The sequence below is a fragment of the Mauremys mutica genome, chromosome 3 (assembly GCF_020497125.1).
Source record: "Mauremys mutica isolate MM-2020 ecotype Southern chromosome 3, ASM2049712v1, whole genome shotgun sequence".
NCBI classification, from domain to species: Eukaryota; Metazoa; Chordata; order Testudines; family Geoemydidae; genus Mauremys; species Mauremys mutica.
Window position 1 is genome coordinate 2,370,376 of NC_059074.1, and position 13,572 is coordinate 2,383,947.

The window sequence follows — 13,572 nt, forward strand, 5'->3', positions numbered from 1 at the left end:
TCATGGAAGGGTGTCTAGATCTAGAATTTGTGTGGATAGGGGAATTACCCCGGTGCCTGTGAGACCCGAGGCTATCCACATCTCCATGGGGCTCTGGGGGCACGCTGGTGCCCAGGAGACCAGTGCTCAAGTTGTGAGAGCTGTGGCGTATGTGTACTGCCTTCTTCCCACTGCCCCCTGTTGTATTCTTCATAGTTACACCAACAGATTTTAACAGGAGATTTCCATTTGTAACGATCACCTTGGGTTTCCTCCTGAGAAGGCTTGAGACCAAACAGTCCCAAGCCAAGCTTTTCAAGTTATCCATAGTGGACAAGAAGGTGGAAGAGTACTCTTTATTCCAGCTGTCACTCACAGCAGCATTTTAACTGCAGTAACAGGAAGAGTAAGTGAACAGCTTTAGTGGCTGATCCTCCTTCACAACGTGCCACAGGGGCAAAGTCGTCTGGTGTCCTCATCCCAAATTCTTGCTGGATGTGGTGTCTGAGTGCCACCTAGCCAGACCATCTTCCAGTGGTCTTCCCAAAACCTCATTCTGATCATGGAATGCTGGACCCCATGGCCTTGGTCAGGGGAAAGGGAATGCCATTTCCACTCAGCCCTTCCCTCCCTGGCTGGAGTAGGTTGTGCATATATGTTACCCAGGGTGACAGAACCTGATGGTCTTAGAGATCACTTTGCCAGGGTGAAGGTGTACTGTGTCCACGCTGTGTCATACTGACAATAGCATCTCATTGTTTCCTGTTGGTCTGTCTGTACCTAGGTATTGTCTCTTGGCTTACATTAGTTGTTGACATTTAAATTGTCAACAGTAGAGTTCAGAGTTAACACACCTTAAGGTGATGGGGCAGCTCATTCCTCTCAGAGCTCTGGTTTCAGGCTGTTTCTGTGGCAACTTTGGCAGTCAGCACTAGAAACCCTCTAGAACAGGGGTCGGCAATCCCTTTGGCACATGTGCTGATTTTGCCTGGCAAGCGACTGCCAGCTGGGGTCCTGGCTGCCGGCCCCGCTCAGCCTGCTGTTGGCTGAGTGAATAGAACCCCAGGCCGGCAGGAGGCTGAGCGGGGCCGGCGGCCAGGACCCCAGACTGGCGGCAGGCACGCCCCCGGCTTACCCCTCACCGCGCTTGGGTTCTGCGGCTCCCAGGAGTGTGAGCCGCTGGGGCGCAGGGCCCTGAGCCTGCTGCGGGAGGGGCAGCGGTGGCGGCTCACACTTCCGGGAGCCGCAGAGCCCGAGTGTGGCGAGGGAGGAGCCGGGGGGCGCACGAGGGCCGCTGCCAGCATGCATCAGCTGCAGGAGCCCCCCCCCCCCATGGGGGGCACCAGGTGCGCCTGCCTGGGCTGCAGCCCCCCGGCTCCCCCCTCACCGCTCTCGGGTTCTGCAGCTCCCGGAAGGTGAGCCACCGCTGCCCCTCCTGCAGCTCCCCCCCCCACCGCTGCCTCAGCACTCTGCGGGGGAGGGGCTGTGCGCACAGCAGCCCGGCAGCGTGTTTTGCCTCCACGTGGAGCCAGCATCTGACCGGCATGGCCATGGTAAGGGGAGTCCCAGGGGACAGTTAGGGAGCAGGGGGAGGGTTGGATGGGTCGGGAGTTCTGAGGGTCCTGTCAGGGGGCAGGGTTAGGGTTAGATGGGGCGTGGGAGTCTGGGGGTCTGTCTGGGGGCGGGGGTGTGGATAAGGGTTGGGGTAGTCAGGGGACAGGTAGGGGGCAGGGTCCTAGGGGGGCAGTTAGGGTGGTGGTGGGGTCTCAGAAGGGGGAAGTCAGGGGAAAAGGAGCAGGGAGGCTTAGGGGGTGAGGTTCTGGGGGGAAGTTAGGGGCAGGGGTCCCAGGAGCAGGCAGTCAGGGGACAAGGAGCGGGGGGGTTGGGGGTTCTGACGGGGGCAGTCGGGGTGGGAAGTGGGAGGGAGTGGATGGGGGCAGGACTCTCCCCTCTTTTTTGATTGTTGAAATATGGTAACCCTAGGCAAGGGGGAAGCCGGGGGGCGCATGGCGGCTGGCGCCTGCATACATCCACTGCAGCCTGCGGGAGCCCCTGGGGGGAGCGCTGGGCTGCAGCCTGGGCAGGAGGGGTGCGGCTGCCTCCGCTAGCGGCGCTGCCCCCCTGCACCATGCTGGCTTCTCCATGGCTGGGGCTCGCTGCTGCCGCAAGCAGGACGCTCTGGCTCTCCGGTGCCTCCGGAAGGCAGCTCCTCCCTGCCAAGCTCTGCAGCAGCCAAAGCCCAGCAAAGCCAGTGAGTGGACTCAGGGCAGGAGCCACCGGGGTTGGGTGGGGATGGCTCATGGGGGGGGGGGGGGGCTGTGCACCCTCCAGGGGAGTTCAGGGGGCGAGGAGAGGTGAACCTGGTCTGGGAAGCAGCTCCTGGGCACGGCTGGCCCCTGGGCACGGCTGGCCCCTGGGCAGGCTGGCCCCTGGGGTCTATAAAGGCTCATTGGGATTTGCTCCTCAAGGAACCGATGTGCGGAGAGGGGCAAGGTGGAAGTTTTGCCTAGGGCGCAAAATATCCTTGCACCGGCCCTGCCCCAGGGGGTGCGTGCACCCCAGGTTAAGAACCACTGCACTAAACTGATAAGATCTGCATTTTAATTTAATTTTAAATGAAGCTTCTTAAACATTTTAAAAAACTTGTTTACTTTACATGCAACAATAGTTTATAGACTTATAGAGAGAGACCTTCTAAAAAGTTTAAAATGTATTACCGGCACGCAAAACCTTAAATTAGAGTGAATAAATGAAGACTCAGCACACCACGTCTGAAAGGTTGCCGACCGCTGGTCTAGAAACATACTTTTTAAACAAGCTCGCAGGGAGCTTTGTACCTGGTCTGCTCAGTCTGCTGCCGGTGCTGCTGCTCTGTTCAGGACTTTCTGTTTTGTTTATTGTAGGGTAAATTGGTGACGCACCCCTGCCCTCCATATGCCCTCACCTGGGCTTCCAGCAGTATCGTGGCTGCAGGCTGCGATAAGAAGATTATAGCTTATGGAAAGGAAGGCCACATAATTCAAACCTTTGATTATAGCCGGGACCCTTTGGAGAAGGAGTTCACCACAGCAGTCACTAGCCCTGGGGGCCAGTCAGTTGTCATTGGCAGCTACGACAGGTATGGTGCCTAATGGCTGGCCTTTCCTTTAGAATGGCCTTCCTCGCCTGCGGCTTGTAGGTTTTCAAGGTCACTGCTTCATCTCTTCCCACAGGCTGAGGGTGTTGAACTGGAGCCCCCGCAGGAGTGCCTGGGAGGAAGCCAAACCCAAAGAAATCGCACACCTTTATACTATCACAGCCTTAGCATGGAAGAGGGATGGCTCGAGGCTCTGTGCGGTGCGTACCATGAAGTGATAGCCTCAAGCCTCCTCCAGAGCCACCCTGAGGTGTCCTGGAGTGACAGTCCTGCCTGCTGCATGGCGGAGTCTGATCTGTGTCCCTACAGTCAACAAGACATGGCACTGGGAGGGCCAGCCAGAGACCAAGGGGGAGGGATGGGACCTAGAAACACAAGGAGGAGGGGTGGGATCTAAGGTGGGAAAGAAGTTGCTGCAGTCTGGTATGTGATGAGTCACGAGAGTTTGAGAAATGGCACAAGGGGTGGTTTAGCGGCAGCAGCAAGATTCCGTCCTCCAGGGAAAATACCAGAAGGGGTTTGGCCTGGCCTTCCCAAATGCAGTGTGCCCTCTGTCTCCCCATAGCACCTGGCGGGGTGGGGAGGAGCTGAGCTGGCATTAACCCCTTGTATTCCAGGGACCAGAGAGTGCCCCTGTCTCTGCCTTGGGGATTCTGTTCGAAATTATCCCAGGCTGAAAGTCCCCATGGCAAAAGATGTGCCCTACTAGGCTGTTCCTTGTAAGACCTTGGTCTTTCAAACAAACCTGGTCTCATTCTGTGATAAGATTAGAAGTTTGGTTGCTAAGGATAACTGAGTCGGTGTAATATACTGAGACTATGGAAAGGCATTTGGCTTAGTACTGCATGACATTCGATGTAAAAAATGACTACATGTTAATGAATTGAGAACTGGCTGACAGACCTCACACAGTAGTTGTCAGTGGGGAATCCATCATTAAATGGCGGTGTTTCAAGCGGGATTCCACAGGGATCGTACTAGGCCTGACACTAATCTACATTTTCTTCAATGATTTGACAGTAGATATAAAATCACTGCTGATCAAATTTGTGGTGACACAAAGATTGGTGGAATGGTAAATAACTGAGGACAGGGCAGTCATACAGAGCAGTCTGGATAGCTTGTAAGCTGGGCCCATTCAACCAAATGTGTTTTTAATGCAGCCAAATAGAAGGTCAGACATCTAGGAAGAAGGAATGTAGGCCATACCTATAGAATAGAGGCTCTGTCCTGGAAAGCAGTGACTCTGAAAGGGATCATATTGGACAGACAGCTCAACATGAGCGCCCAGAGTAACGTGCTAGCGAAAAACTCTAATGTGATCCTTGGATAGATAAGCAGGGGAGTAGTGAGTATGAGTCGGGAGGAGGTTTCACCTGTGCATATGTCATTGGTGAGCCCAGTACTGGAATACTCATGCAGTTCTGATGTCCACTTTTTAAGAAGGATGTTGAAAAATTGGAGAGGGTGCAGAAAAGAGCCACAACGATTATTCTAGGGCTGGAGCAAATGTCTTACAGTGAGAGAGCTTCATCTGTTTAGTTTATCGAAAAGAAGCCTGAGGAGTGACTTGATTACAGTATCTAAGGACCTTCACTTGCTGCACTCTACCTGCCTTGTGTTTGCTCCCCAGGGCACCCTTTGTGGAGGGGTGGAGCAGTTTGATTGCTGCCTGCGCAGGAGCATTTACAAGAATAAATTTGAAATGACATATGTGGGGCCGAGCCAGGTAAGCAGTTTATAGGCTGTGTGAAGTAGGTGTCTGAGTGAAGCTGTGATAATCAGTCACCTGGCATGCTTGGAGTCCTCAGTACTGTCAGCTACTCTCCTGTCTCACCCAGGTCTGCCTCCCCAGCCCGCTCCCGGTCCCCAGACCCTCCTGGAGACTCCCTGCAGTCTGCTGTGACGGGTCTCATAAGCTCTCACAGCTGGGCTCCTGCTTACACCCATCCCCGATAAAACATTAGCTTTGTTTAAAAAATTCTGTTCAAAAGAGTTAACAGTGCCATTGGGATTCAGCAAAATGCTTAAACAATTCCACTGGCTTGGAAAGCCTTGTGCCTTCTAAAACACCCAAATATTAAAAAGTCTGGAAACAGAATCCAGCCTCTCTCCTTGCCCTCCTGCCCACCCCGCGCCAAACTTTAGCCTCTAAAATTTGGAAAATATACACAGAAGTCAACACAGTGCATTACCAGGCACGGGTAAAATCCCATTGCTAGCCAAGGGATCCATCTCTGCCAGTTTGCTGGGAGATGTGTATGTTTCTGCATATGTTAGGAACAAGATTCAGTGTGGGTGAGGGCAGCTGGGATGACAGACCTGGCATCAGTTCCTGGATCTAACGTAGGCTCATTGTGTGCCCTTGTTCAAGTCACTCAGTCTCCTTGTGCCATAGCTCGCCATGGGTACAATGGGGTGGGGGGGAATGCTCCCTTTCCTGCAGGGGTGCTGTGTTTGTGAGGGGCTGGGGCATAGAACTACCTAGACAGGTAGACATGTACCTTGTGTTGTGCTCCTGTAGGGGCCAGCGAGCTTCCTTACCTCTCACCCCACTCTCTCCAGGTCATTGTGAAGAACCTCTCCACAGGAACCCGAGTGGTGCTGAAATCCCACTATGGCTATGAGATTGATGAGGTGAAGATTTTGGGGAAGGAGAGGTACCTTGTGGCCCATACCTCAGATACACTGCTGCTGGGGGATCTGAACTCCAACAAGCTCAGTGAGGTACTGGAAATCGCTGCAGGACCGTGGGGTTGACCTGGTGTCTCTGGATTCCCAGGCAGACTCATTGGCGGGGACTGGTTAGCTGAGAGAATTGGTAGTGGGATCTGGGGCCTGTTCTGTTAATTTAGATGGAATAAATGGGCTAAGCATTTGAAATTTAAAGTATTAGATAAAGCTTTCATTTTAAGGCCAGGTGAAATGCCCCATAGGGTTCATCCCCTCGCAGTGCCCTTCCCAAAACTGGGTCAAGGGCTTTGTGCTCAGCAGCCAAGTCTGAACTTCTTGTCTCCATTGCAGCTCCTGCTGACATCAGTTCCCAGCTTCGGTAGCATCCTTAGGGGAAGGGATGCCGTATTATGGCCCCCAGAAACAGTGCTAAACTGGGCTGGGAACAACAGCACCTGTTCAGAAACCTGAGCCTGTGACACTGCGGCTCGGGAGTCAGAGCAGGCGTTGGCTGGAATTAATCTCCAGGTTTATCTCTCCGGTGCACAGTGTCCCTCTCACACGTCCAGCCAAACTTGTTTCTAATAAGGAATCAGGTCTTGGCGTGGTCAGTTGACTCGCCTGTTTATCTTGCCTGTGCTCCTTGAAGCTATGACTGAAAGCTGCTGCTTGGAGGAGGAAGGACCAACTGCAGCCGCTTTCTCTGGCTGGCTGGGTTTGCTGCCTCAGTCTGTTTACTGCCCTTTGACATCACTACAACTATTCTGTTGTTAATTATTTTCAGTTGCCAAAAGTGTCCTGGGCACCTCACAGGGTACCTCTACACTGCAGCTGGAAGCTGTAATTCTTAGCTCTGGTAGATATCATGCGTTAGCTCTGCTCAAGCTAGCACACTGAAAATAGCAGTGTGACCACAGTGGCACAGGCAGCAGCTTTGGGTTGCCACTGAGAAGCTAGTGAATGGGAATTACATTCCGAGCTGGGAATTACAGCTCCTAGCTGCAGCGTAGATGTAGCCAGAGAGACGGGAAAGGCACCTTCCGGCACAGAAGGGAGACAAATCTGTAGTCAGCATGACCCACTTCAGTTGAGAGCTTAAACAGCGAGGTGAGGAGAGGGCAGGCAGAGGTTCTGTCCCTTCTCCTCCTTTCTCCTGAACTTCAGCTCCACTGAATTCTACAGAGGCGTTTAACTGAGGCCAGGAAGGTAGCTTGGGGAGTGTTCCATGCATGGGGGCAGCATGGAGAAAGGCACAGAGAGGAGGCCTGTGAGAGAAGGAGATGAAGGGATAGACAGGCTGTGTCATTGGTGGAGGGAATGTGAAAGGAGCCCAGGTCCAAGGTGCAGGCTGGAGCCCTGGGAGCAAAGGCAGAGAGCTCAAATTTGACGCCAGCTCAGTGGGGAGCCAGTGATGGGGGTGGGGGTCTTATTACCTGGAAAAGTAGGAGGAATGGCAGTGCAAACTGCTCGCTGGCTGTGCAGGCACCTGAAGTGTTGGGAGGTGAACTCTTGTGCAGCATCCCTCGCTGTGCTGACTCCAGCTGTTTGCATGGAAGGCACCAGGCTTGTCTGTGCTGCTGCAGAGCGTGGAAGGAGGTTAGTTCCACAGAGCCAAATAACAGTGAGATTTCAGAACCCAAGCCAGATGCAACAATCGAGATGAAGTCAGAGCTGACATGCTTCTGCTGCTTTGATCGCTAGCTGGAATCCCATCTTGCTGCCCCCAGATCCTGTGGTGCCTGCAGCTTGAGATTCCTGCAGTGCAGTGACAGCAGCAAAAGGACCACCAGTGCAGCGCTCATTCACTCCACACCCTTGTGTTGCAGGTGGCCTGGCAAGGATCCGGAGGGAATGAGAAGTTTTTCTTTGACAACGAGAACGTGAGTTGGATTGGGTGAAACTCTTCCCCCTCCTGGCTGAACACACTAGTCACAAACTGCAAACATGAAGTCTGTCCCCTGGGGTGGCCCATTTCTTTGCCATGCCTCATTCTGTCCACCCAACTCATGCAGCCTGTGGCCTGCTCCCTACCCTGCCCATGTTTCAGGGAGAAGAACAAACCTTTGGTATGAGAGCTGCATAGGGAGTGTTTCCACAACAGAAGGGTGGAAACACTGCCCTGGCAGCAGAGGGGTAGGGCAGAGGAGGAAGACACTTGGAGGAAATTAGACATACAGAGAGCAGACATGTGACACTGCGGGGAATCCTGCTTCACCTGGCAGGGCTGAGAGGCTTGGAGGAGTTGGCTTACTAGCCTACAGCCCGGCTCCTACAGCACACGAAACCTCAGCCCATTGGTAATGATTAGTGGCAGTCACAGCAGTGAGACCAAGGATGGAATGAGCTCCAGAGTCTGAGCTCTCCTCCTGGCCCGAGAGGGTGAATCCAGGTCAGGGTGCAGGGCATCCCTGTCACCAACACAGGTACTACCTGTGCTCCTCCACTGAGACCTTCCTCTCACACTGCCTGCTGTAGGAGTCCTGTCTTCTGTCTCCCTATAGGTCTGCATGATCTTCAATGCCGGAGAACTGACTATAGTGGAATACGGAAGCAATGAAATTCTGGGATCTGTCCGCACAGAGTTTATGAACCCTCATCTCATCAGGTAAGTGTCGCACCCCTCCTTATCCCCACCACAGGCACTGCCTTGAGATGGCATGGGACTGATCGGGGGCCATCACATCCCAGATTGTCCCCATTGCATGGGTCCTAGCCCTGAGACACAATGAGACCCATGTTGTTCCTGGATGGTCTCTGAGGCTTAGCCTGCACTTAAAAGTTAGGTTGAGGTGGATACATTGGTCAGATGTGAAAAATCTTACGTCTCTGACTGACATAGCTTTGCCGACTTAAGTCTCAGTGTAAGTGCATGTGCGTCAGCAGAAGAATGTTTCTGTTCACGTACCTACCATCATTTGGGGAGGTGGTATTTCTACACCTATGGAGAAACCCCTTCTGTTGGTGTAGGCTATGTCTACACTGCAGGGCTAGGCTGCCATAGTCTCTGTAGTGTAGACACCCTCATTAAATCTGCTGCCTGTGGATACTGTTATGGCTAATGGGTGCACAGTAGTTATAGGAGGACAGAAGTACATTTGTCATATGCACTTTTGTGCATGACTCTGGTGTTCCTCTTTTGGAAGAGGGACCCCTAACCCACACCTGGAGGCCAGCTGGTCTGACTGGCACTAAATGGAAGGTCTCAATGCCACTGAGTCTTGCTCTATCCCTAAAAAAATCTGTTCTTCACTTCTCTCTCCTTCGCAACTGGCCTCTTGTTGAATATTGAAAGGCCATTGCAGAGAAACTAAATGAATTCTTTGCATCAGTCTTCATGGTTGAAGATGTGAGTGAGATTCCCAAACCTGAGCCATTCTTCTTAGGTGACAAATATGAGGAACTGTCCCAGATTGAGGTGTCAGTAGAGGAGGTTTTGGAACAAACTGATAAATTGAACAGTAATAAGTCACCAGGACCAGATGGTATCACCCAAGAGTTCTGAAGGAACTCAAGTGAAATTGCAGAACTCCTAACTGTAGTTTGTAAACTATCATTTAAATCAGCTTCTGTACCAAATGCCTGGAGGATAGCTAATGTGATGCTAATTTTTAAAAAGGGCTCCAGAGGTGATCCTGGCAATTATAGGCCAGTAAGCCTGACTTCAGTACCAGGCAAACTGGTTGAAACTATAGTAAAGAGCAAAATTGTCAAGATGACGCATAGGTGAACATAATTTGTTGGGGAAGAATCAACATGGTTTTGTTAAGGGAAATCATGCCTCACCAATCTACTAGAATTCCTTGAGGGGGTCAGCAAGCATGTGGACCAGGGGGATCCAGTGGATATAGTGTACTTATATTTTCAGAAAGCCTTTGACAAGGTCCCTCACCAAAGGCTCTTAAGCAGAGTAAGCTGTCATGGGATAAGAGGGAAGGTTCTCTCATTGATTGGTAACTGGCTAAAAGATAGGAAACAAAGGGTAAGAATAAATGGCCAATTTTTAGAATGGAGAGAGGTAAATAGTGGTGTCTCCCAGGGATATGTATGGGGACTAGTACTATTTAACATTCATAAATGATCTGAAAAAAGGGGTAAACAGTGAGGTGGAAAAATTTGCAGATGATACAAACTACTCAAGATAGTTAAGTCCAAAGCAGACTGCGAAGAGCTACAAAGGCATTCACAAAACTGGGTGACTGGGCAACAAAATTGCAGGTGAAATTCAATGTTGCTAAATGCAAAGTAATGCACATTGGAAAACACAATCCCAACTATACATATAAAATGATGGGGTCTAAGTTAGCTGTTATCACTCAAGAGAGAGATCTTAGGGTATGTCTACACTACGAAATTAGGTCGATTTAATAGAAATTGATTTTTTAGAAATCGATTTGATACAGTCAATTGTGTGTGTCCCCACTAAGTGCATTAAGTCGGCGGTGTGCGTCCACAGTACCGAGGCTAGCGTCGACTTTCGGAGTGTTGCACTGTGGTAGCTATCCCACAGTTCCCGTAGTCTCCGCCACCCATTGGAATTCTGGGTTGAGTTCCCAATGCCTGATGGGGCAAAAACATTGTCGCGGGTGGTTCTGGGTACATGTCATCAGGCCCCTCTCCCTCCCTCCATGAAAGCAACGACAAAAAATTGTTTCTTGCATTTTTTCCTGGGTTACCCGTGCAGACGACATACCATGGCAAGCATGGAGCCTGCTCAGCTCACTGTCACTGTATGTCTCCTTGGTGCTGCTGGCAGACGCGGTACTGCAGTGCTACACAGCAGCATCCCCTTGCCTTGCGGATGGCAGATGGTGCAATATGACTGCTAACAGTCGTTGTTGCCCCGTGGGTGCTCCTGGCCGACCTCGGTGAGGTTGGTTGGGGGCGCCCGGGCAGACATGGGTGCTCCTGGCCGGCCTTGGTGAGGTTGGTTGGGGGCGCCCGGGCAGACATGGGTGCTCCTGGCCGGCCTTGGTGAGGTTGGTTGGGGGCGCCCGGGCAGACATGGGTGCTCCTGGCTGGCCTCGGTGAGGTTGGTTGGGGGGGCCTGGACAAAAATGAGAATGACTCTAGGTCATTCTCTTCTTTAAGTTTCGTCTAATGGAGATTCAGTCCTGCCTGGAATATCATGCCAGCTGGAGGGTTCTGCCTCAGGCTGCTCTCCCAGTTGGCAGCACCACGCGGTCGCACCTACCCCAGCCCACCCCTTGCTCCCATGGCTCATGAAGCCTAGACAGTAGTAAGGAGCAGTTCAACTATAGGCTGAGCAAGTGCAGAATGGTGGTAGAATGCCCATTTGGACGTTTAAAAGCTCGCTGGCACAGTTTACTGACTCGGTTAGACCTCAGTGAAACCAATATTCCCATCCTTATTACTGCTTGCTGTGTGCGCCACTATATCTGTGAGAGTAAGGGGGAGACGTTTATGGTGGGGTGGGAGGTTGAGGCAAATGGCCTGGCCACTGATTACGCACAGCCAGACACCAGGGTGGTTAGAAGAGCACAGCAGGGCGCGCTGTGCATCAGAGAAGCTTTGAAAACCAGTTTCATGACTGGCCAGGCTACGGTGTGAAAGTCCTGTTTGTTTCTCCTTGATGAAAACCCATCCCCTTGGTTCACTCTACTTCCCTGTAAACCAACTGCCCTCCCCTCCCCCCTTTAATCTCCACTTGCAGAGGCAATAAAGTCATTGTTTCAAATTCATGCATTCTTTATTAATTCGACACAAATGAGGGGATAACTGCCAAGGTAGCCCGGGAGAGGTGGGGGAGGAGGGAAGCACAGGGGTCGGGTAGTTGTAGGGGCACACCCTAGAATGTCATGCAGCTCGTCATAGAAGCGGCATGTTGGGGCTCAGACCCGGAGCGGCCGGTTGCCTCTCTGGTTCTTTGATAGGCTTGCCTGAGCTCCTTAAGTTTCATGCACACTGCTGCGGGTCCCTGTTATAACCTCTGTCCTTCATGCCCTTGGAGATTTTTTTCAAATATTCCAGCATTTCGTCTTTAGGAATGGAGTTTGGATAGCATGGATTCGTCTCCCCATACAGCGATCAGATCCCGTACCTCCCATGTGGTCCATGGTGGAGCTCTTTTGCGATTCTGGGACTCCATGGCCACCTGTGCTGATGAGCTCTGCATGGTCACCTGTGCTGATCAGCTCGCCACGCTGGCCAAACAGGAAATTAAATTCAAAAGTTCGCGGGGCTTTTCCTGTCTACCTGGCCAGTGCATCTGAGTTGAGAGTGCTGTCCAGAGCGGTCACAATGGAGCATTCTGGGATAGCTCCCGGAGGCCAATACCGTCGAATTGCGTCCACACTACCCCAAATTCGACCCACAAGGGTTGATTTCAGCGCTAATCCCCTAATCGGGGAGGAGTACAGAAATCGATTTTAAGAGCCCTTTAAGTCAACAAAAATGGCTTCGTCATGTGGACGGGTGCAGGGTTAAATCGATCTAACACTGCTAAATTCGACCTAAACTCATAGTGTAGACCAGGGCTTAGAGTCATCATGGATAGTTTTCTGAAAACATCCGCTCAATGTGCAGTGGCAGTCAAAAAATTGAACAGAATGTTGGGTATCATTAAGAAAGGGATAGATAATAAGACAGAAAATATCATATTGCCTCTATATAAATCCATGGGACGCCCACATCTTGAATACTGTGTGCAAATGTGATTGCCCCACAATATTTGAATTAGAAAACGTTCAGAAAATGGCAACAAAAATGATTAGGGGTATGGAATAGTTTCATATGAGGAGAGATTAATAAGATGTCAAGTATCAGAGGGGTAGCCGTGTTAGTCTGGATCTGTAAAAGCAGCAAAGAGTCTTGTGGCACCTTATAGACTAACAGACGTTTTGGAGCATGAGCTTTCGTGGGTGAATACCCACTTCGTCGGATGCATGACGAATAAGATGGTGACTTTTCAGCTTGGAAAAGGGATGACTAAGGGGGGGTATGATAGCGGTCTAAAAAACGTGACTGGTGTGGCAAAAATAAATAAGGAAGTGTTATTTACTCCTTCTCATAACCCAAGAACTAGGGGTCACCAAACAAAATTAATAGGCAGCAGGTTTAAAACAAACAAAAGGAAAACTTGGAATGCTCTTGAATGCTTACTGAAGAGGTTTTGGAACAAATTGATACATTAAGTAGCAATAAGTCACCAGTAGCAAACGATGTTCATCTGAGAGTTCAGATGTGCAATTGCAGAATTACCAACTATGGTATAGGAGTACTTGTGGCACCTTAAAGACTAACAAATTTATTTTAGCATGAGCTTTCGTGAGCTACAGCTCACTTCTTCGGATGCATAGAATGGAACACACTTAAGTTCTCCTCACACCTTCTATGGGCCATCTTGATTATCACTTCAAAAAGTTTTTTTTCCTCCTGCTGATGATAGCTCATCTCAATTGATTAGACTTTTCCTGTTGTTATGCATACTTCCACCTTTTCATGTTCTCTGTATGTATAAATATCTCCTGTCTGTGTGTTCCATTCTATGCATCCGAAGAAGTGAGCTGTAGCTCACGAAAGCTCATGCTGAAATAAATTTGTTAGTCTTTAAGGTGCCACAAGTACTCATGTTCTTTTTGCGGATACAGACTAACACGGCTGCTACTCTGAAACCTGCAACTATGGTATGTAACATATCGCTTAAATCAGCCTCTGTACCAGCTGACTGGTGGATAGCTAATGTGATGCCAATTTTTTAAAAAAGTATCCGCGGTGATCCTGCAATTACAGGCTGGCAAGCCTAACTTCAGTACCAGTCAAACTCT

The 13,572-nt window shown here is 50.8% G+C and overlaps 1 protein-coding gene across 1 annotated transcript in view; it reads left to right on the plus strand.

Moving 5' to 3' along the window:
* IFT172 (intraflagellar transport 172) overlaps positions 1–13,572 on the plus strand; it is a 114,429-nt gene that overhangs the window by 20,198 nt on the left and 80,659 nt on the right. Inside the window, exons 8-13 of the mRNA XM_045009996.1 lie at positions 2,883–3,097; positions 3,192–3,315; positions 4,749–4,844; positions 5,681–5,842; positions 7,615–7,668; positions 8,290–8,393. Coding sequence (XP_044865931.1) covers positions 2,883–3,097; positions 3,192–3,315; positions 4,749–4,844; positions 5,681–5,842; positions 7,615–7,668; positions 8,290–8,393 — 755 coding nt within the window. The remainder of the gene's footprint in view (positions 1–2,882; positions 3,098–3,191; positions 3,316–4,748; positions 4,845–5,680; positions 5,843–7,614; positions 7,669–8,289; positions 8,394–13,572) is intronic.